A 23,116-nucleotide genomic window follows, 5' to 3' on the forward strand; every position below is an offset into this window, starting at 1 on the left:
TTAATTCCAGTGAAAACTAAGCCTCCTAAGATAGTTTCAGTAGAAAAAATTGCTGGTGTAAAGCAATTACTTAATATAACGTGGGACAAACCTGATCCAGCATTACTAGATTTAAATTGTCGTCTTCGATACAGAAACACAAATTCAAATACTTCGGTAAGTTACATCATTATTTTCAGAATATTAGATCATTTGTCACTGACATAAATGTTGATCCTTTTAAATGCTGATGACAAAAGGCAAGGATGTAAGATCACTAATATTTACTCAAATGTAATATAAGCATGCATGATATTAGAAAATAGAGATGGATAAGACCTTCTGTTTCACTGTCAAGGGTAAATTGTTCTTGCCCTTCTGTCTGTTTCAGTGCCCATCCTACTCCTTACTTGTCCTAGGATAAATTGTCCAACAATCAAACATGTTTTTCTTCCTATTATTTTCTGGCAAATACAATAGTTATGTTCACTCAAGATTAGATTAGAACAAAAGTAGGAGATGTTTCTCTCACAGCCTGGCTTCTGGCAGGATAGAAATGTGTAAGCAGTGTCTTCTAGAAGGTGGCTTATGTCTTCCTGGCATCTCACAATCCATCTGATCTACAATTGTAAGTGGAAATGGTTCACTGTGAGCCCCTCTGCTTGCCCTTCACAAAAATAGCTTGTCCACCTGTCTGAGTCCAACTTATAAAAATAATTCCAGATACATTTAGCAGCTATTTGAGCCTATCACAAACTAGCTGAAGGTCTCTGCATGGCTTGATACTTTTAAAACCTTTCATTAAAAAAAAGCAAACCCTTTTGTCACAGGGTTATGAATGTAGTCCTGAGAGAGCTGACAAAAGAAAGCTCTTTGAGCCACCCAGTTCCTGTGAGTATAAGTATCTTATGTGGAAGGTCATTTTCCTGGCTGCAATGGTCATTTTCAGTCTGCACTATGAGTGAGCATCATGCCCTACTGATGGATCTACCTTAACTAGATTTTATAAGAATAAGATGGGGCTGCAGACTTAACCGACATTCTTTTCCAAGGTAGTGTTGAAGTTCCACCTGTTAATGAGACTATCATCTAACATTCTTCCTATAATCACATGTCCTTCCCCAGGAAACGCTTTTTCATATGCTCAGTGTTAAGTCTTTGGGGTTCTAACTGGAGTGAATTCAAATTTTTAGAAGATGCACAAAACTCTCTTCGTTTTGGAGACCATTTCAGAGATGTCTGATTGTATTTTCTATTGCTATGATTTGGCTGAGCTGAAAGGAAGAAGCCATATCAAGGCTCACTTAATAAGAGACAAGGCAGCCACCAGGGGTGCCATCGTAGATTTCTGGTCCTCTCTCCACACATATACAAAGCATTATTTCTTGGATTTGGCCTCCAGGTGGGAATTTTGATTTCAGACTCTCCATACTCTGAAGCTGGTCTCCAATGTAGAGATAGCCAAACTCCCCACTCCCACCCCAAAAGTTTTTTATGCATTTCTCTTTTCAGTTGGCTGAGACTTGAGTGGTTCCCCCCCCCCTCCTTATTGATTGATTGTCACACTTAGAGTATCTTCTTCAATGTTGATTTAAGAGGTTATCTTACCCCCTTTTCAGTATAGATTAAAAAAAATCCACCCTGTTCCCACTGTTGGTGTCGGCCTTGTGGTTACTGCATGTTTTAGCTTTGCTCTCATTTTTGTTTGGGACAATCATGGCACTTCCCTGCTTTCCTGGAATGAGATTCTTATTCTGATGACCTCTTTAGAGTAGGTGAAAATTATAAACCATATAATTCTTCTTCGAAGTGATCATTACTGCCACTCATCTACCTGTTTCCCTTCAGAGTTTGGAGGATAATTTTTCAGGGGGAGTTTCTCTTGGTACATGTTTTTTCTGACTTTTCATTGGTGCAGATATTTTGATCATATGTTGATCATCTTTAGATTGTCTTATTGCTGGGACCTTCGGTTCCCATGCAGTTGGAGATGACTGAAACAGTTGTAGGACAGCACTGATGCTTCAGAGAGGTCAGGGCGCAATGGCCAACAGAGAGCCTAGCTCGTGCTGTCTACTCTGTTACTACTGCCATTAAGGGTAAAATGACTGGTTTCAGAATAGCAGCCGTGTTAGTCTGTATTCGCAAAAAGAAAAGGAGTACTTGTGGCACCTTAGAGACTAACAAATTTATTAGAGCATAAGCTTCCGTGAGCTAAAGCTCACTTCATCAGATGCATCCAATGAAGTGAGCTGTAGCTCACGAAAGCTTATGCTCTAATAAATTTGTTAGTCTCTAAGGTGCCACAAGTACTCCTTTTCTTATTAAGGGTAAAATGTAACCTTAAAAGCTGGTGCTGATCTTGTGGAACAATTGCACAGATCCAGAAATGAGTATGCTACACACACAAGCACTATTTACAAGATAAGTAGCTTTCCCTTTTATTCATACTGGATGGGTGATCTGGGAAGCATGATGGATATGGTCTTGGAGGTTTTTAAGCAAATAAACCATCTGCTGAGGTTTATTTTTTTTGTTAATAAAGACAACATATTTCGTGTTCATGTTTTCACTTTTAGGTAACAGTTGTTTTCACCATGAATCAAAATAAAAGAAGAACATCATTTAATCTTACGGATCTATGGGATTTTACAGAGTATGCTATTGCCATTCAATGTGTTTATGTTGGATCAGAAATCTGGAGTGAATGGAGTGAGGAGAAAATAGGAAAAACAGAACAACAAGGCAGGCTAATAGTTTTTCACAGGATTAATTTTGAATCTTTTGGCACTGAAGTTAATATTAGCAGACTATTTTCAGCATATTTTCAGTTGGGTGATGTCATAGTTTGGCTTTGAAATTGTGAAAACAAATACATTTAATTAAAGATGACTAGAAGGGGGGAGAGCGGAACAGGAGACAAACTGAAAAGGATAGATCTGAACAGTGAGGAATATAGAATGGAGGAGAAAAAAGGGGATTGTTTAAAAGAAATAAAAAATAGATCTAGGAAAGAAGACAGAAATGACCATAAAGAATGGAAATAAGAGACTGATAGCAACATAGAGAGAGGTATACAAGGGTCAGTAAGGAAAAAAAATTTCAACACTGCTGTTAACCTTCTTTAAAAATTAACCGCAAGTTTCCTACCTTTTATTGTTTGTTTTAATAGCTCCCTCAAGAAAAGTGGATTTGTGGAGAGTAATTGAACCTTCACCGTCAGCTGCAAATAGATATGTGCGTCTTATGTGGAAGGTATGTACACCCATGATGTTAAAATCCGAACTGCCTCTTCCAATAGAAATTGCATTTTGTCATCTGTGTTATAGGACATAAAGGTCTGTCAAGTCTGGCTCAGATGAACTCCATACAAAGCTAGAACAGAACCTACAGAAGTTTTCTGTTAACTAACATGATGTTGACTACAACTTTGCAGTCAGAATTTACCCTATGACCCTGCTGACATTGTATTCAACATGATCTGCAAAAACTGACTGCTAAGCCATGATCGTCAATGTTAGTTAATATAACTTCTCACAGTTCTATTCTATTCTAATTTTCAGTTTTGAAACCTCCTTGATTAAATTATCACCACTTGACCATGTTGGAGATAAGAACTAAATGGTAACACTGTGCATTTAGAACCTTGATTGAAATAGTGATTAAAGTATATTTTAATTTGAGCTGGTCAAATGCAAGAAAAATGAATAATTTGGGTATTGCAGTTTTCAGATGAACAACATATTCCAAAAACTGAATTCCTTGAAGAAATTTGATGGAAAAACAGTTATATTCATTGTATAAATATTTTCAGCTGCTATTATCTGATCAATTGTAATTTTAACAGACTTTTTAAGCCTTTACATTTATTAGAATCCAATAAAATCTGTTTTTAGAATGCAACATAGTTAATTCTCCAGAAAGTAATCCAATATACCCTCTGGCGTGCTCAAACATTTCAAATTGTTTCCAAAGTTATGAAGTAGTTGGAAGAACATTCTGGATGTTGACCCTCTGATGGGCTCACCAAATATTTTTCAGGAATCTCTTTTCTGAGTAACCAAATGAGGAAAACTGGAAAACAGATTTCTGAGAAACTGAAATATGTTTGCATGAAAATAATCCAGAGGTATAGAAGTGAAAAATTCTGGAGTCCTGGCAATGTGTCCAGTATTTGTTTTATATATTTATTAAATGTGCTTTCAATTATAGAATCAGTAGTACAAATTTTTTATTGCACACAATTTTTTATTACTTTTTTTAATAGGAGTTAAAAGAATTTCCATCTTCTGAGTGTCTACTTGGCTACAAAATACAGTACTATCCAGAAAACAATGCTTCTTTTAAAATGATGCACAACACGTCTGACAAGATGGCCATGCTCCTTTTAACGGGGGAAGCCTATGTGATATCTCTTGTTGCATATAACTCTGTTGGAGAATCTCCTGAGGCTACTCTAAGAATTCCATCTGTTGGTGAAAAAAGTACGTTTTATAAAATGGTGTGGTACGTTTTATAAAATGGTCTCTTGGATCACTGAAACGGCCTTTTCTGTATCTATGTGATAATTCATTTTGCCTGTCTTAAGTCCTGTTGCAGTGAAAGTGAAATTGTGGTAGAGATTTTTTTGTCCTGGATTCTACAGGCGGAGAAGACCTATTAAGTCATCTAGAGTGGTAGCCGTGTTAGTCTGTATCAGCAAAAAAAAACAACAACAAGGAGTACTTGTGGCACCTTAGAGACTAAAACATTTTTTTGAGTTTAAGCTTTCATGGGCTAAAACCCACTTCATCGGATGCATGCAGTGGAAAATACAGTAGGAAAATGTATATAAAATATACACACACGGAACATAAAAAAATGGGTGTTGCCATACCAACTGTAATAAGACTAATTAATTAAGGTGGGCTATTATCAGCAGGAGGAAAAAAAACCTTTTGTAGTGATAATAAGGATGGCCCATTTCAAACAGTTGACAAGAAGGTGTGAGTAACAGTAGGGGGGGGAAATTACCATAGGAAAATAGTTTTTCCTTTGTGTAATGACCCATCCACTCCCAGTCTTTATTCAAGCCTAATTTAATGGTGTCCAGTTTGCAAATTAATTCCAATTCTGCAGTTTCTCGTTGGATTCTGTTTTTGAAGTTTTTTTTGTTGGAGAATTGCAACTTTTAGGTCTGAAATTGAATGAACAGGGAGGTTGAAGTGTTCTCCAACTGGTTTTTGAATGTTATTATTCTTGATGTCTGATTTGTGTCCATTTATTCTTTTGCGTAGAGATTGTCTGGTTTGGCTAATGTACACGGCAGAGGGGCATTGTTGGCATATTGTCCTCACATGCTTCAGGAGGAGCAACAACAGGTCGAAACAAGAGACTGGACTTATACCTAGAGTGCTTCCACTGACGTGCACGGGCTGAAATTGTGTAAAAGCAACATCACTTGCCCCATAACCTCAGTGTGCAGAACACAACACCATCCACGGCTTCAGGAACAACTCTGACATCATAATCAAAAAGGCTGACAAAGGAGGAGCTGTCGTCCTCATGAATAGGTTGGAATATGAACGAGAGGCTGCGAGGCAGCTCTCTAACACCACATTCTACAGGCCATTACCCTCTGATCCCACTGAGGAATACTAAAAGAAACTACACCATTTGCTCAAGAGACTCCCTGAAAAAGCACAGGAACAAATCTGCACCCCACCCCCCAGAACAACGACCAGGGGTATTCTGTCTGCTACCCAAGATCCATAAACCTGGAAATCCTGGATGCCCCATCATCTCAGGCATTGGCACCCTGACAGCAGGATTGTCTGGCTATGTAGACCCTCTTCTCAGGCCCTACGCTATCAGCACTCCCAGCTATCTTCGAGACACTACTGACTTCCTGAGAAAACTGCAATCCATCGCTGATCTTCCTGAAAACACCATCCTAGCCACTATGGATATAGAAGCCCTCTACATCAACATTCCACACAAAGATGGACTACAAACCGTCAGGAACAGTATCGCCGATAATGTCATGGCAAACCTAGTGGCTGAACTTTGTGACTTTATCCTCACTCACAACTATTTCACATTTGGGGACAATGTATACGTTCAAGTGAGCGGCACTGCTATGGGTACCCGCATGGCCTCACAGTATGCCAACATCTTTATGGCTGATTTAGAACAACGCTTCCTCAGCTCTTGTCCCCTAACGCCCCTACTCTACTTACACTACACTGATGACATCTTCATCATCTGGACCCATGGAAAAGAAGCTCTTGAGGAATTCCACCATGATTTCAACAATTTCCATCCCATCATCAGCCTCAGCTTGGACCAGTCCACACAACAGATCCATTTCCTGGACACTACAGTGCTAATAAGCGATGGCCACATAAACACCACCCTATACCGGAAACCTACTGACCACTATACTTATCTACATGCTTCCAGCTTTCATTCACACCACATCATATGATCCATTGTCTACAGCCAAGCCCTACGATACAACTGCATTTGCTCCAATCCCTCAGACAGAGACAAACACCTACAAGATCTCTATCAAGCATTCTTAAAACTACAATACCCACCTGCTGAAGTGAAGAAACAGCTTGAGAGAGCCAGAAGAGTACCCAGAAGTCACCTACTACAGGACAGGCCCAACAAAGAAAGTAACAGAACGTCACTGGCCGTCACCTTCAGCCCCCAACTTAGACCTCTCCAGCGCATCATCAAGGATCTACAACCTATCCTGAAGGACGATTCCTCACTCTCACAGATCTTGGGAGACAGGCCAGTCCTTGCTTACAGACAGCCCCCCCAACCTGAAGCAAATACCAGCAACCACACAACAAAAACACTAACCCAGGAATCTATCTTTGCAACAAAGCCCGTTGCCAACTGTGTTCCCATATCTATTCAGGGATCACCATCATAGGGCCTAATCACATCAGCCACACTATCAGAGGCTCATTCACCTGCACATCTACCAATGTGATATATGCCATCATGTGCCAGCAATGCCCCTCTGCCATGTACATTGGCCAAACCGGACAGTCTCTAGGTAGAAGAATAAATGGACACAAATCAGACATCAAGAATTATAACATTCAAAAACCAGTCAGAGAACACTTCAACCTCCCTGCTCACTCAATTTCAGACCTAAAAGTTGCAATTCTCCAACAAAAAATACTTCAAAACCAGACTCCAACTTGAAACTGCAGAATTGGAATTAATCCGCAAACTGGACACCATTAAATTAGGCTTGAATAAAGACTGGGAGTGGATGGGTCATTACACAAAGGAAAAACTATTTTCCTATGGTAATTTCCCCTGTCCCCCCACCCCGGCTACTGTTACTAACACCTTTTTGTCAACTGTTTGAAATGGGCCATCCTGATTATCACTATAAAATTTTTTTTTCTCCTGCTGATAATAGTCCACCTTAATTAATTGGTCTTGGTACAGTTGGTATGGCAACACCCATTTTATCATGTTCTGTGTGTGTGTGTGTATATCTTCCCACTGTATTTTTCACTGCATGCATCTGATGAAGTGGGGTTTTAGCCCACGAAAGCTTATGACCAAATAAATTTGTTAGTTTCCAAGGTGCCACAGGTACTCCTCATTTTTTTTAAGTCATCTAGCTCATCACTATATCTGTACAGGATTGTCTAGTTTCACTACTTAGTTAACAAAAGTGCAATAGACAAATGGAACAACATACTCTGGTATGGAAGAGAATGTATTAAATAAAGCATTGGTATGTCATTGTACTTCAGTTTGTCATACATTTTCCTATTAGCAATAGTACTTCCTGTTTATGAGGCCATTAATAGGAGTCACTGTTTTATTATGTTAAACAGACAGTTCTGTTTTTCTTTGCACTTTGTTTTAAATAGTAGTTCAAGAACACTCCTTTACCTCCCAGCTCTATGATTTTGGAGTCCTATTTTGACTCTCCTTTATCTTTACATTGTTACAATCTGTCTGCCTATTAACATCAACAAAACATAGATCTCTTCTGTCATTTTCTTAGGATCATAGATTTTAAGGCCAGACCACCAGATTAGATAATCTGACCTGCAGTATATTATAGGCCACCAACACCATCCATGCACTAAACCCAACAATTGAAATGAGACCAAAGTTTTACAGCCCCCAGAAGGCTTGACTATTATGCGCCACAGACGGAGAATAGGAGAGACTGAGGTGCACCAGAATCTGAGGCCCCTGCAGAGGCAGGGAAATGATTAAGGGAGATATACTGAGATAACCCTGTTGAATTGCTCATGTGTTCATTTGTCATGACAAGATAACTAGACCTCCCTCCGCTTTGACCTCCCAACGTTGCTCATATTCAAATTTCAATATGGTCAGAAAACAGCAAGGTGCTTTCTGACTTGTATATGCAGATGTGATCACATCTCTTCTGATCTCGAGTGTCTCCTTGTCCACTTCTGTATCCACTATGATATTACTTTTTTTTATGGATGTGCTCCCATTGACTTCCCTGTTGTGATCTAATCTCTTGTCCCTGTACCCCATCTTGCTCCCTCTACTTTGCCAGCTCTGGCATCCTCTCAGTTCCTCTTCTCTGGTTGATTATTCCCTATTTCTTCACTGTCAGTCTTGAACTAATTGGCCTCTGTCATTGATTCCTTATTTCCTATTAAATCACAATTCAAAACCTGCGCTTCTGTTCTACTACAGCCAATAAAATGTAAAGTAGGTCTCTGTATGGATATATATTCCAATTCTTCATGTCTCGGCTTGTGTAAGCACCCATCTACTTTCACATCTTATTGTAACAATTCCATTATTGTTTGCTGTGTTATCAGATAGTGTGTGTGTGTGTGTGTGTGTGTATACATGAATAAATAAATAAAACAATGCTTTACACAATTAAGCTGAATTTCTTGTTTTACTTTTCCTAAGTCAAACACGGTTCTATAGATAAAAATCTGAATCTCTCATTGCTAAATTGGTACACTATTATGGATGTTTGCTCTATTAAAATGTTTATAACTATTTCTGTTAATTTTTAAGTGTTATTTTGCAGCTTTTAAATGGATTGATACAGTGAGGACACTTACTTTAAATGAACAAATGGTTGTGGAATGGGAAGCATCAGTTTCAGAAGTAAGCAGATACGTCATTGAATGGTATGAGGAATTGGAGACTGAGCCATTGGGTAGATCATGGCAATATATATCAAATACTACAAAGTGGACAGCTCAGAAAGGTAAGTTGACTATGCTTGCGTGACCTTATAATTTTCACATCTCCATCAGTTACTACTTAACCTAAATCTAGAATACAGATTTTCTGTTCAAGAAAAAATATTTTGTTTCTCTGTTTAACATAGGCTGTGTGTTATACTGTGGTATCTTTCTCTGGGATGTGGGCAACATACTCTTTTGTGTCTAGCAGAAGTATGGTGACACATAGACACAATTATTTTTCACTGCTTAATAAGATAACAAGACTGAGAGTCACCGGCACATGACAGCAAACAGTGGACAAAATTGTAATCATGAAGCAGAAATGGATAGTAGCCTTTGAACCTTTCCATTCAATATTTGTAGCAGCACCTATTTTGCATAATAATTGGCTAATATAAACAAGTAGTGACTTATAAATAATTTTAATTTTAAGTAATCTTTTGAAAAAATAAACAAAACATTGACATTACTAGCAAGTAGTTTAAAATAGCAACAAAAGCTTTAAATACAGATATTTAATAAAAATTCAGCTTCTGTACTATGAGGGCCAATTACCAAATATATAGTTCTTTAGGTGTGACCATATGAGTGAGACAAGAAAATACAAAATTGAATGTCTTCCAGTTCTTGGTAAATGAAGACGGGTAGTTTTGGAGTAGAAATTTGTATTCTAGTTCAAAAATATGTTCATTTCTCTTTAAGCTCTTTGGCAACATGTTTCAACAGGAAATTATTGAACATTAAAAAAATAATTGCACAAGTCAAGAACTACAATATGACACTGAGTATTCTATATAGGAAGATATGATCCTTGCCTCACATACAGGGCCGGATTAACTCTCTTGTGGGCCCGGGGCTATTAGGTATTGTGGGGTCCCTGTGTACAAGTCTTTTTCCTAATTTAGAACAAAATGATCACAATTATGGCATCAAGGATATTAACGCTATACTAAACTTGCCTTTTAATTAACATAAAGCCATTCTGTGGTTACATTTCAGTCTTAAAATGTTAAATATAGTTAACTTAATTAAAAATAGCCTATTTCTTACCTTAAAACAGCTGTTATATCAGTGTCTTTCTGGGAGTGAGTTTGGATGCAGGAGGTGGCTCCAGGCTGAGGCAGAGTGTTGCAGTGCAGGAGAGAGTGAGGGGTGCGGGCTCTGGGAGGGAGTTTGGTGCATGAGGGGGGTGCGGGTCTGGGAGGGAGTTTGGGTGCAGGAAGGGATTCTGATCTGGGGCAGGGGGTTAGGGTGAAGGTGGGGGTGTGAGGTGCAAGCTCCAGCCAGGATGCGCTTACCACAGGCGGCTCCCAGCCGGTGATGCAGCAGGGCTTAGGCAGGCTGCCTGCATACCTGCATGCCATCTCCCCATGCCGCTCCTGGAAGTGGCTGGCTGCTGGCACATCTCTGCGCGCCCCTGGGGGGAGGGGAAGAATGTCTCTCTATGTGCTGCCCGCACCCGCAAGTGCCTCCCCCGCAGCTCCCGTTGGCTGGGAACCAGACAATGGGAGCTGCAAGGACGGTGCTGTGGGCAGGGGCAGCGTGTGGAGCCGCCTCCCCTCCGCCAGGCACTGCAGAGATGTGCCAGCAGCCGGCCGCTTCCAGGAACAGCATGGGGCCATGGCATGCAGGCAGCCTGAGCTGTGCTGGGGCCCCCATTAGCCTGGGGCCCTGGGCTGCAGCCCCTAAAGCCCCTGCATTGATCCAGCACTGCTCACATATCTTAAATCTGGAAAATATGACAAGACAAACAAACAGTAATAGGCAGACAATAAGCAAGCAAAATATCAAATCTGCAAATATTTTGTTTAGTTGGCATTTTTTACTTCCTCTAAATCTCATCCATCCCACCTTTATCCCTGGGTCCAACTGTCAGCCAATGTATTATTAATCCAACATGCTGCCCTTCCATCCCCCAGAAATAGATTAGGCTTGGGAGGTGAATGGGAAAGTAGCACATCAGATGGTGCCTATGTTAGTTACTAAAAGTGTCTTGAGGTAGTCTTGAGGCAGTTCTAATTGACCTCCCCTACTCGTCTTTCCCGCCTCACCACAGGGGAGTTGTAAAGAATTTAGACTTCTACTCTGGGGCTTCCCTAAAAGGCTTTTCCCATCGCTCTTCAGGCCTTGCTGGAACACTTGGGAAAGTTAGAGGAAAAACAGGACATATTTTAGGATCATAAGACCTATCTACAGCTTTCACTTCATATGCTCTGACATTATATTGTGTTTTTAATGAGGTAAAGAAACATTTATAAAAGTGGAAGATTAATAAAACTGCTTTGTTAAAAAAAAATCCATTGATGATGAGTTAACATTGAAAACACTGTATTAGGTTGAGTAGAGGCATTTGTTTTGAACTACTTTCATAAATGCTGTGCTAATGTTCCTCCCATTCAATATGTTTGCTTGGCATAATCCTTTGATGCAATATTTTGTCTTCCTGTGATGATGATTCAGAATTCTCAGCATGAGAAGATTCTCTTTAAGCAGTTTTGAGTGTCTGTTTCCCCTTTTCCTTTCAGTAGGCTGGTAAACTGCTTTGGCAGTTTTGTTGCTGTCTGTATACTTGTCTCTGTCCTAAAGAAATTTAAAAATATTTTGATGGCTTTCAATTCAATAATACCAGGGGATTCCCACTGACTTCAGTCAGGCCAGGATTTCACCCCCAAAGTACAACTGTTTAATCTAAGTGTCAAAATAACTTTAGGAAACAGAATCAAGAAGAATGAATTTCTGGACAGTCAAGCTGAGAATAAAACTCACATTATTATGTTAAATAGAAAGTAATTAATAAGACCCCAATCCATCAAAATTCTTAAACATATGCTTAACGTTAAGCATCTGAGTAGTCCCATTGACTATTCATATGCTTAAGGTTAAGCATGTACTTAAGAGGGAGGAGACTTTCAAAGGCATAAAGGTGCTCAACTCCCATTGACTTTCAAAACATTGAAAGTCAATCAGAGTTGGGCACCTAAGTACACTTCGTGCTTTTGAAAATCTCTCTGCTGGATCAAGGTCTTAGTGCAGATTCAACACTATAAAGTGAAAGATGATTAATTTTAAAAGACCTTACATTTTTTTCACAAACTTGTCTAATAGGGTTTGAGCTCATGCAACTTGTCATATGGTCTTTTTATAAAAAGAAATAACTACAAAAACATTTGCCTTATTTATTGAAATCTGTACATATAATTCTAAAATAATTTCTTATCTCTTGCAATTTTATACATCATGCTTTTTGCAAGATTGTACTTTTAATGCATGTTAGGAGAATGCATCCGATGAAGTGAGCTGTAGCTCACGAAAACTTATGCTTAGATAAATTTGTTAGTCTCTAAGGTGCCACAAGTACTCCTTTTCTTTTTGCGAATACAGACTAACACGGCTACTACTCTGAAACCTGGCACTTGAAAATGTATCCTTCTATGATTTAAGGGCAACATTTTTTAAATTGGGACCTAAAGTTTGGCTCCAAAGTTCATGTTTAGGCACTTATGTGGCCTAATTTTCAAAAGTGAAATTGCAAATAGTGAAAATTACTATCATATACAATATAATAACAAAGAGGTTAAAAATAGAAGAAGGAAAGAGAAGTAGTAATATAATACAAACTGCTGCTACAGGGGGAAAATAAGACCAGAAGAAACAAACAAATAAATATCATTATTGGTCCATGTGGTACACTGCTACTTAAAGCCATATGACGCCATCATACCCACATTAAAAATCTCAGAAGTTTCTTAGTGCATTTAGGGGAGGCTTCAAAGTACAAGATCTGTTGAAGATCTGATGTGGTCCTTCCCTTCAACAGAGGTGTATTTCATAATTTGGCTGAGCAGTTTCCCCAAACAATCCTGGCTTGGTTATAAGTATATGTAATTCTCATAAAACATGAAACTGTATTATAGTATCTAGATTCGAAATCAACCAACATATGAAGGAAATCTTTCGTGTTAATGTCCGTCTTATCTGGAATAACTCATGCTCTTTATCTGCAGATACAGAAATTTGTCTGTCTAGTGTATATATTTGAGACAGTTTAAATCTTTCTCCAGTATTGTTCATATTATGTACAGTCGGTGAGAACTAAATCAATTTTTTAAAAACTACTACTTCACTGAAGTGGGTGCAAAAAGGGTCACAGAGATTCTTGCTAATCTTGCTGTACTTTTATTTTACATATATGGGAAGAAAAGAATGTGATCTGTTATCATTAAAATTATTATTTCTTAGTTTTTAAACCATTCCTTCATTGGTGGTAAACTGAAATTGGAAATTTGTTAATTGATCAGTGGGCCCTTTTCTGATTTCCATTATATAAAATTGCACAATTAAAAATAGCTAACTCTTTTCAGCAAACTAGTATTCCGGATTTCAAAAGCAAATGACAACACTGACTTGTCAGAGAAGCAGTTTGACCAAGAGATTGATTTATTTTACTAGTTTATACAGTCCTTTAGACGCTTCCATTACAGAAAATAACACAAAATAAAATAGGATTGCTATGCTCAGGGTATGTCTACACTATGAAATTAGGTCAATTTTATAGAAGTCGATTTTTAGAAATTGGTTTTATACAGTTGATTGTGTATGTCCCCACTAAGCATATTAAGTTGGCGGAATGTGTCCTCAATACTGTGGCTAGCATCGATTTAAGGAGTGGTGCACTGTGGGTAGCTATCCCACAGTTCCTGCAGTCTCTGCTGCCCATTGGAATTCTGGGTTAAGTTCCAATGCCTGATGGGGCAAAAACATTGTCGTAGGTGGTTTTGGGTATATGTCGTTAGTCGCCCCTCCCTCCCTCCGTGAAAACAATGGCAGATAATCATTTTGCGACTTTTTTCCTGGGTTACCCGTGCAAACACCATACCACGGCAAGCATGGAGCCCACTCAGCTCACTGCTGCTGTTGTGAGCATTGTAAACACCTTGTGCATTATCCTGGAGTATGTGCAGAACCGGGCTAAAAGAGCCAGCACGGGGACGACTGTGATGAGGACATGGACACAGACATTCCTGAAAGCATGGGCTGTGGCAATTTGGACATTATGGCGGCAGTGGGGCTGGTTGATACAGTGGAATGCTGATTCTGGGCCTGGCAAACAAGCACAGACTGGTGGGACCGCATAGTGTTGCAGGTATGGGATGATTCACAGTGGCTGCGAAACTTTCGCATGCATAAGGCCACTTTCCTTGAACTTTGTGAGTTGTTTTCCTCTGCCCTGAAGTGCAGGAATACCAAGATGAGAGCTGCCCGGACAGTTGAGAAGCAAGTGGCGATAACCCCGTGAAAGCTTGCAACGCCTAACTGCTACTGGTCAGTTGGGAATGAATTTGGAGTGGGCAAGTCTACTGTGGGGACTGTTGTGATCCAAGTAGCCAATGCAATCACTGATGTTCTGCTATCAAGGGTAGTGACTCTGGGAAATGTACAAGTCATACTGGATGTAGTATGCATTCTGGCTTTGCTGAAATGAGGTTCCCTAACTGTGGTGGGGCTATAGACGGAATACATATCCCTATCTTGGTACCGGACCACCTTGCCAATTAGTACGTAGACTGCAAGAGGTACTTCTCAATGGTGCTGCAAGCACTGGTGAATCACAAGGGACATTTCACTGACATCAGCATGGGATGGCTGGGAAAGGTGCATGACGCTCACATCTTTAGGAACTCCAGGCTGTTCGAGCAGTTGAAAGAAGGGACTTACTTCCCAGACCAGAAAATTACCATTGGGGATGTTGAAATGCCAATAGTTATCCTTGGAGACCCTACTCCTTGCTCCCCTGGATCATGAAGCCCTACACAGGCAGCCTGGACAGTAGTAAGGAGCAGTTCAACTATAGGCTGAGCAAGTGCAGAATGGTGGTAGAATGTGCCTTTGGATGTTTAAAAGCTCGCTGGCACTGTTTGCTGACTAGGCTAGACCTCAGCGCAACCAACATTCCCATTGTTATTGCTGCTTGCTATGTGCGCCATAATATCTGTGAGAGTAAGGGGGAGACGTTTATGGCCGGGTGGGAGGTTGAGGCAAATCTCCTGGCTGCTGATTTTGAGCGGTCAGACACCAGGGTGATTAGAAGAGCACAGCTAGGCGCGCTACGCATCAGAGAGGCTTTGAAAACCAGTTTCATGACTGGCCAGGCTATGGTGTGATGCCTGTGTGTGTTTTTCCTTGCTGCAACCCCCTCCCCCCCTTGTTGATTTTAATTCCCTGTAAGCCAACCACCCTCCCCCCTTCAATCACAACTGGCAAAGGAAATAAAGTCACTATTGTTTTGAAACCATGCATTCTTTCTTAAAAAAAAAAAAGTGAGATAACTGAAAAGGTAGCCCGGGTGGGGTGGGGTGCGGGAGGAGGGAAGGACAAGGCCACATTGCTTATTGTAGCCACAAAACTGTTTGAATGACAGCCTTCTGTTGCTTGGGCCTGTCATAAATCCCTCCTGGCCAGAGGAAAAACCCTTTCACCTGTAATGGGTTAAGAAGCTAGGATAACCTCGCTGGCACCTGACCAAAATGACCAATGAGGAGACAAGATACTTTCAAAAGCTGGCGGAAGGGAGAAAAAAAGCCTCTCTCTCTGTCTGTGTGATGCTTTTGCCGGGGACAGAACAGAAATGGAGTCTTAGAAATTAGTAAGTAATCTAGCTAGATATGCGTTAGATTCTGATTTCTTTAAATGACTGAGAGAATAAGCTGTGCTGTATGGAATGGATATTCCTGTCTTTGTGTCTTTTTGTAACTTAAGGTTTTGCCTAGAGGGATTCTCTGTTTTGAATCTAAATCCCCTGTAAGGTATTTACCATCCTGATTTTACAGAGGTGATTCTTTTTACTTTTTTTTCTATTAAAATTCTTCTTTTAAGAAACTGAATGCTTTTTCATTGTTCTTAAGATCCAAAGGTTTGGGTCTGTGGTCACCTATGCAAACTGATGACGATTTTTATCAAACCTTCTCCAGGAAAGGGGGTGTAAGATTTGGGAGGATTTTGGGGGGAAAGACATTTCCAAATGGACTCGTTCCCAGTAACCGGTGTTAGACGTTTGGTGGTGGCAGCGAAAGTCCAAGGGCAAAAGGTAAAATAGTTTGTACTTGGGGAAGTTTTAACCTAAGCTGGTAAAAGTAAGCTTAGGAGGTTTTCATGCAGATTCCCACATCTGTACCTTAGAGTTCAAAGTGGGGAAGGAACCTTGACAGGCCCATTCTCTGGAGTGGAGTGGCAGGGTGCCCATTCTTGGGCGTCTGGGTGAGGAGGATATGGAACATGGGGAGGAGGGCAGATGGTTATACAATGGATGCAGTGGGGGTCTGTGCTCTTGTTGGCTTTCCTGCAGCTCCAATAGACGCTTCATCATGTCCGTTTGCTCCTCCATTAGCCTCAGCATCGCCTCCTGTCTCTGCTCTTTGCACTCACTTAATGCTTTCCTGGCCTCTGCCACTGAATGCCTCCATGCATAAAGCTATGCCCTATCAGTGAGGGAAGACTGCATGAGCTCAGAAAACATGTCATTGCGAGTGCGTTTTTTTCACCTTCTAATCTGTGATAACCTCAGATGAAGTAAAAGGTTCTATAGCCATATAAATAAGAAGAAAATTAAGAAAGAAGAAGTGGGGCCGCTAAACACTGAGGATGGAGTGGAGGTTAAAGATAATCTAGGCATGGCCCAATATCTAAACAAATACTTTGCCTCAGTCTTTAAATAAGGCTAAAGAGGATCTTAGGGATAATGGTAGCATGACAAATGGGAATGAGGATATGGAGGTAAATATTACCATATCTGAGGTAGAAGCGAAACTGAAACAGCTTAATGGGACTAAATCGGGGGGGGGTGCCCAGATAATCTTCATCCAAGAATATTAAAGGAATCGGCACCTGAAATTGCAAGCCCATTAGCAAGAATTTTTAAAGAATCTGTAAACTCAGGAGTTGTACCGAATGATTGGAGAATTGCTAATATAGTTCCTATTTTTAAGAAAGGGAAAAAAAGTGATCCGGGTAACTACAGGCCAGTGAGTTTGACATCTGTAGTATGCAAGGTCCTGGAAAAAATTTTCAAGGAGAAATTAGTTGAGGACATTGAAGTCAACAGTAAATGGGACAAACTACAACATGGTTTTATAAAAGGTAGATCGTGCCAAACCAACCTGATCTCCTTCTTTGAGAAAGTAACAGATCTTTTAGATAAAGGAAACGCAGTGGATCTAATTTACCTAGATTTCAGTAAGGTGTTTGATACCATGCCACATGGGGAATTATTAGTTAAATTGGAAAAGATGGGGATCAATATGAACATCAAAAAGTGGATAAGGAATTGGTTAAAGGGAAGACTACAACGGGTCCTACTGAAAGACGAACTGTCAGGCTGGAGAGAGGTTACCAGTGGAGTTCCTCAGGGATCAGTTTTGGGACCAATCTTATTTAATCTTTTTATTACTGACCTTGGCACAAAAAGTGGGAGTGTGCTAATAAAGTTTGCAGATGATACAAAGCTGGGAGGTATTGCCAATTCAGAGAAGGATCAGGATATTATACAGGAGGATCTGGATGACCTTGTAAACTGGAGTAATAGTAATAGGATGAAATTTAATAGTCAGAAGTGTAAGGTCATGCATTTAGGGATTAATAACAAGAATTTTAGTTATAAGCTGGGGACGCATCAATTAGAAATAACGGAAGAGGAGAAGGACGTTGGAGTATTGGTTGATCATAGGATGACTATGAGCTGCCATTGTGATATGGCTGTGAAAATAGCTAATGCGGTTTTGGGATGCATCAGGAGAGGTATTTCCAGTAGGGATAAGGAGGTTTTAGTACCATTATACAAGGCACTGGTGAGACCTCACCTGGAATACTGTGTGCAGTTCTGGTCTCCCATTTTAAAAAGGATGAATTCAAACTGAAGCAGGTACAGAGAAGGGCTACTAGGATGATCCAAGGAATGGAAAACTTGTCTTATGAAAGGAGACTCAAGGAGCTTGGCTTGTTTAGCCTAACTAAAAGAAGGTTGAGGGGAGATATGATTGCTCTCTATAAATATATCAGAGGGATAAATACAGGAAAGGGAGAGGAATTATTTAAGCTCAGCACCAATGTGGACACAAGAACAAATGGGTATAAACTGGCCACCAGAAAGTTTAGACTTGAAATTAGACGAAGGTTTCTAACCATCAGAGGAGTAAGTTTTGGAATAGCCTTCCAAGGGAAGCAGTGGGGGCAAAAGATCTATCTGGCTTTAAGATTAAACTCGATAAATTTACGGAGGAGATGGTATGATGGGATAATGTGATTTTGGTAAGTAATTGATCTTTAAATATTCAGGGTAAATAGGCCTAATCCCCTGAGATGGGATATTAGATGGATGGGATCTCAGTTACCCAGGAAAGAATTTTCTTTCTGTAGTATCTGGCTGGTGAATCTTGCCCATATGCTCAGGGTTTAACTGATCACCATATTTGAGGTCGGGAAGGAATTTTCCTCCAGGGCAGATTAGAAGAGGCCCGGGAGGTTTTTCGCCTTCCTCTGTAGCATGGGGCACAGGTTACTTGAGAGAGGATTCTCTGCTCCTTGAAGTCTTTAAACCACGATTTGAGGACTTCAATAGCACAGACATAGGTGAGGTTTTTCGTAGGAGTGGGTGGGTGAGATTCTGTGGCCTTCGTTGTGCAGGAGGTCGGACTAGATGATCAGAATGATCCCTTCTGACCTTAGTATCTATGAATCTATGATAGGGGAAACATAGAAACATTTGCACCTGGGGGGGAGATAAAAAGGGAGAGTAAAATTTAAGATGATACGTTTCTGAGAAGAAAAGGGAGATCTTTCACAGTGAATCAAGCAATTCACATCAGACAGCACGTGCTTTAGGTAAAAGGTCGCATTTTGCCTTTTATATTGAGCGCCTGCCGGTATGGTGATTCATCACAAACAGCTGGGCAACAGAATTTGGTTTCCAGGCAGGTATGGTAAGCCTTTTGGTATGCGGGGTTGGCTTCTTACGCCTTCATAACATGTTGGAATGGTTTCAAACTGCAGCGCCATCCTTTCCCACAGCAAGCAATGATGGTTGGGTTTCACATTTAAAAGGAGGAGCTGCAGTTTTTGGGTGGATGTGCAGCACACAGCTCCCCCGACCCCACCGCGTGGCTATTCTCTGGGATGATCCCTTCACCCCTCCTCCTGCCACGTGGCTATTCTCTGGGATGATCCCTTCACCCCTCCCTCCACCGTATGGCTATTCTCCATGATGATCCCTTTTAGCCAAGTGCAAACAACCCAACATGAACGGGGTCCTTTTACTGTTCCCTAACAAAAATTCCCCTATTTCAATCAGGTGACCATGAATGATATCACTCTCCTGAGGCTAACACAGAAAGATAAAGACTGAATGTTGCTTGAATGCGACCAAAACCCAAGACCATTCGCTGCCATGCTTTGTGCTGCAAGGATTCCAAACTACTTGCTACTGAATTGGCGTGGTAAAGTGTCTGATCGTGGAGGACAAAGTAAGGCAGCCCTCCCCAGAAACCTTCTGCAAAGGCTTTCAGAGTACCTTCAGGAGAGCTTCATGGAGATGTCCCTGGAGGATTCCCGCTCCATCCCCAGATATGTTAACAAACTTTTCCAGTAGCTGTACTGGCCGCGAATGCATCCCGATTCTTCAGGGCAAATCAGACATTAAACACTATTGCTTTTAAACCCTGTACTGTTTAAAACTCACCAGAGCTGTGTTCTCCAGCTTCAGGGTTGGGGATCCTGCCTTAGGAGGGTATTGGCTCCAGGGTAATGAAAAGGTCCTGGCTGCTGGGGAGAACAGATTCACCACTTGCCTGCTGCGCATTCTCCTTCTCCTCCTCTTCCTCATCCACAAAATCCTCCTCCCTGTTGCGTGAGACTCCCCACTTGAAGGTGTCCACAGACAGTGGTGTGGTAGTGGTAGGGTCCCCCCCAGAATGCCATGCAGCTGATCATCGAAGCGACATGTATGGGGCTCTGACCCGGAGCAACCATTTGTCTCCTTTGTCTTTTGGTAGGCTTGCCCGAGATCCTTAACTTTCACTCGGCACTGCTGTGTGTCACTGTTGTAGCCTCTCTCCACCATGCCCTGTGCGATGTTTGGCATATACATTAGCATTTCTTCTTTTTGATCGGAGTTGGGCCTGAACAGATCTTCTCCCCATACAGCAATCAGATCCAGTGTCTCCCTTTCGGTCCATGCTGGAGCTCGTTTGCGATTCTGGGGGAACTGCATGGTCACCTGTGCTGCTGAGCTTGCCATGCTGAGCAAACAGGAAATGAAATTCAAAATTTTCTGGGGCTTTTCCTGTGTACCTGGCTAGTGCATTGGAGTTGAAAGTGCTATCCAGAGTGGTCACACTGGAGCACTCTGGGATACCTCCCGGAGGCCAATAACGTTGATTTGCGTCTGCAATATCCCAAATTCAACCCAGCAAGGTTGATTTTAGCGCTACTCCCCTCGCTTCAGGATTACATAAGTCGGTTTTTAGAGCCCTTTAGGTCGACGGAATGGGGTTGGTTGTGTAGACGCATTCGTTTTAAAATCAACCTAACATGGCTTAATTCTACCTAACCCCGTAGGCATATTGGGCAGAACTGTGCATATGGCTGAAGTACATAGAACACAAGTCAACCTGTGTATGCAAAGGTGGCTTAAAGCTCATCTTGGCATTGTCCGGATTCTGGTGCTACTCTGTGCAGTCACATCTCCCTGCACCATTTTAGCAGCATGAGACTGCTCTAATTTATGGTGGTCAGCAATGGATTCAATGAGCTGAAAAAGCAGTGGAGAATTGACATAGTTTGAGGGTCTGGCCATGTCCACTTTTCCCTGCTAAACTAGCCAAGGAGAAAGAGAGGGAGTGGCATCAGAGCAAGAGCCTCTGCACTGGCTTTATACAACTGATGATAATTCATGGGGTGTTTTTCCTTAACTTGAATAAACTGGTTGTAGATTTAGATAAGATTAGGCTGGCAGTGTGGCTATACTAGAGAATCTGGCCCAGTGTTTTCAAACATTAATTCCAGTGGTAAGTGTCTCCCAGTGAATTTCAATTGGCTGAATAGGGGTTGGGGTGGGAGATGCCCTCTCACATAACTGGTTGCTAGAACTTTGGGGGTTGAATGATAATTGCCAAGAATTATACCTGGAAATAAGATGCCACTGTAGAGACTTCAGTTACAGGTGTCCTGATGTCAAGCTGCTTACAAGATGAGCAGCTGCATTCTGCATAGCTGGAGCCAGCAGGAGCTCCCTTGTTACTTTTAAATGCTTTTATTACATCTTAAAGAATACCTCTTTTTGACAAGAAATAAAAATAAAAAGACGGAAATCGTTTCAGAAAAAGAACAGAAGGATCATCAGCTACTCGATGTCCTCAGTCCTATCTAATAAACTTACAGTAATTAGCCTTGTCAAATACTAGTGATAGTAAGATACTGTGAACATGTAAATTGCTACATAAGAAAAAGTATAATTATTCCTTAGTCAAAATATTTCTAGTGAAAAATAAGTCTGAACTCAAATGCTTTTAGAAAAGCTGCCAAATAAAGTCCATTCTATGTTTTCTCTCCATGCTTAAGTACAGCAATGGGTATAAAAGAGAATAAGCACAGATTGCACTCATAAAAACTGAGGGAAAATACCAGTATGGAGCATTCCTAAATTCACCTAACACTAGCAGAAAATACAACTTTATTTTCCTTATGTAAATCTTAAATGAAGGACATGTATCCGATAAATATTTTTTTTCTTACAGATGCCTTTAAACCCTTCAAATGCTATAATATCTCAGTGTATCCTCTCTATGGACATAAAATAGGAACTCCACATTCCATACAAGCTTATGTTCAAGAAGGACGTATGTATATTAAACTATCAATACGGTCAAACCCTCTGTATTACTCTCTATCTTGTAATAGCATCTGTGCAATGTGCTTAAGACCTGTGTTACTAAGGGAAGGAAGTAGTGATTAGTGCATAGAACTGTGAGTTAGGATTCCGGGTTTTTATTTTCAGATCAGGTATTGACTTGCTGTGTATTTCATGGAAAGTAATTTAATCTGTGTACCTGATTTTTCCAATTTTATGATATGAGTGTAGAGCTTAATTTGCAGGGTTGTTGTAGGCTTGAGTAATGTTTGTAAAGCACTTTGAGAAAAGTGCTTTACAAACATTGTAGAAGAAAGCTGCAGAAGAAAGCTGCCACAAAATGTATTAAAATTGTTTTTAGTATTGTAAATATGGGCCAAATCTTAAACATTGCAGTCTCATGTAGACATAGTTTATGCTATTTTTCAAGGATATAACTGACTGTATTTTTTTTATATTCAGTTTTACTTTTTCCAGTGGAAGGGTGATTTTGGGGCACAGACTAAAATGGCTAGTTTGAAAAGTTTGAGTTTTGCTCTGTTTTTACGGTGTAATGGAAAATATATGTTCCTGCTTATTAAGATTTGTTTAAATGGTAGAAAATCTTGCCATTTCACACTGGGCGGAAATCGTGCATTGATTACTGGTTTTAGTAGAACTGTAATGTGAATTGGCTGAATTATACAGCTAATTGTAAGAACCAAGTTTGGTGGTAGATTCAAGATTTCAGGCTGTGGACTGGTGAAGCCTCCAGGGAACTGGGTACAGTACTATGATAATAGAGCATATAATTGTTAAGGAAACCTCGATGTATTGGCTTATTCATGAAGGGACAGTTGCTGGTTGGTTTTGAATGCTATTTAGTTATAGTTAAGATGCTTTGATGGTAGTGGTGGTTGATTGAGAGAGGGATGAGATGTTATGGCTTTTGAGTGGACTGGAGCATACAGAGCTCTTGCTAAATAGTTTTTGAATTGTGCATATAAAGGTTCGATTACATAGGTAGGGAGGCTGATCTTGTGGACGGAGC

At 40.6% G+C, this 23,116-nt stretch overlaps 1 protein-coding gene across 3 annotated transcripts in view; it reads left to right on the forward strand.

The window, feature by feature from the left end:
* IL31RA (interleukin 31 receptor A) overlaps positions 1 to 23,116 on the forward strand; it is a 79,531-nt gene that overhangs the window by 37,434 nt on the left and 18,981 nt on the right. For all 3 annotated transcript variants that reach the window (XM_038403840.2, XM_038403839.2, XM_043514787.1), the window contains exons 9-14: positions 11 to 156; positions 2,559 to 2,724; positions 3,152 to 3,234; positions 4,247 to 4,463; positions 9,029 to 9,211; positions 21,974 to 22,075. In XM_038403840.2, the coding sequence (XP_038259768.1) occupies positions 11 to 156; positions 2,559 to 2,724; positions 3,152 to 3,234; positions 4,247 to 4,463; positions 9,029 to 9,211; positions 21,974 to 22,075 (897 nt within the window). The remainder of the gene's footprint in view (positions 1 to 10; positions 157 to 2,558; positions 2,725 to 3,151; positions 3,235 to 4,246; positions 4,464 to 9,028; positions 9,212 to 21,973; positions 22,076 to 23,116) is intronic.

This window comes from Dermochelys coriacea, chromosome 5, assembly GCF_009764565.3.
Source record: "Dermochelys coriacea isolate rDerCor1 chromosome 5, rDerCor1.pri.v4, whole genome shotgun sequence".
In the NCBI taxonomy this organism is placed as follows: Eukaryota; Metazoa; Chordata; order Testudines; family Dermochelyidae; genus Dermochelys; species Dermochelys coriacea.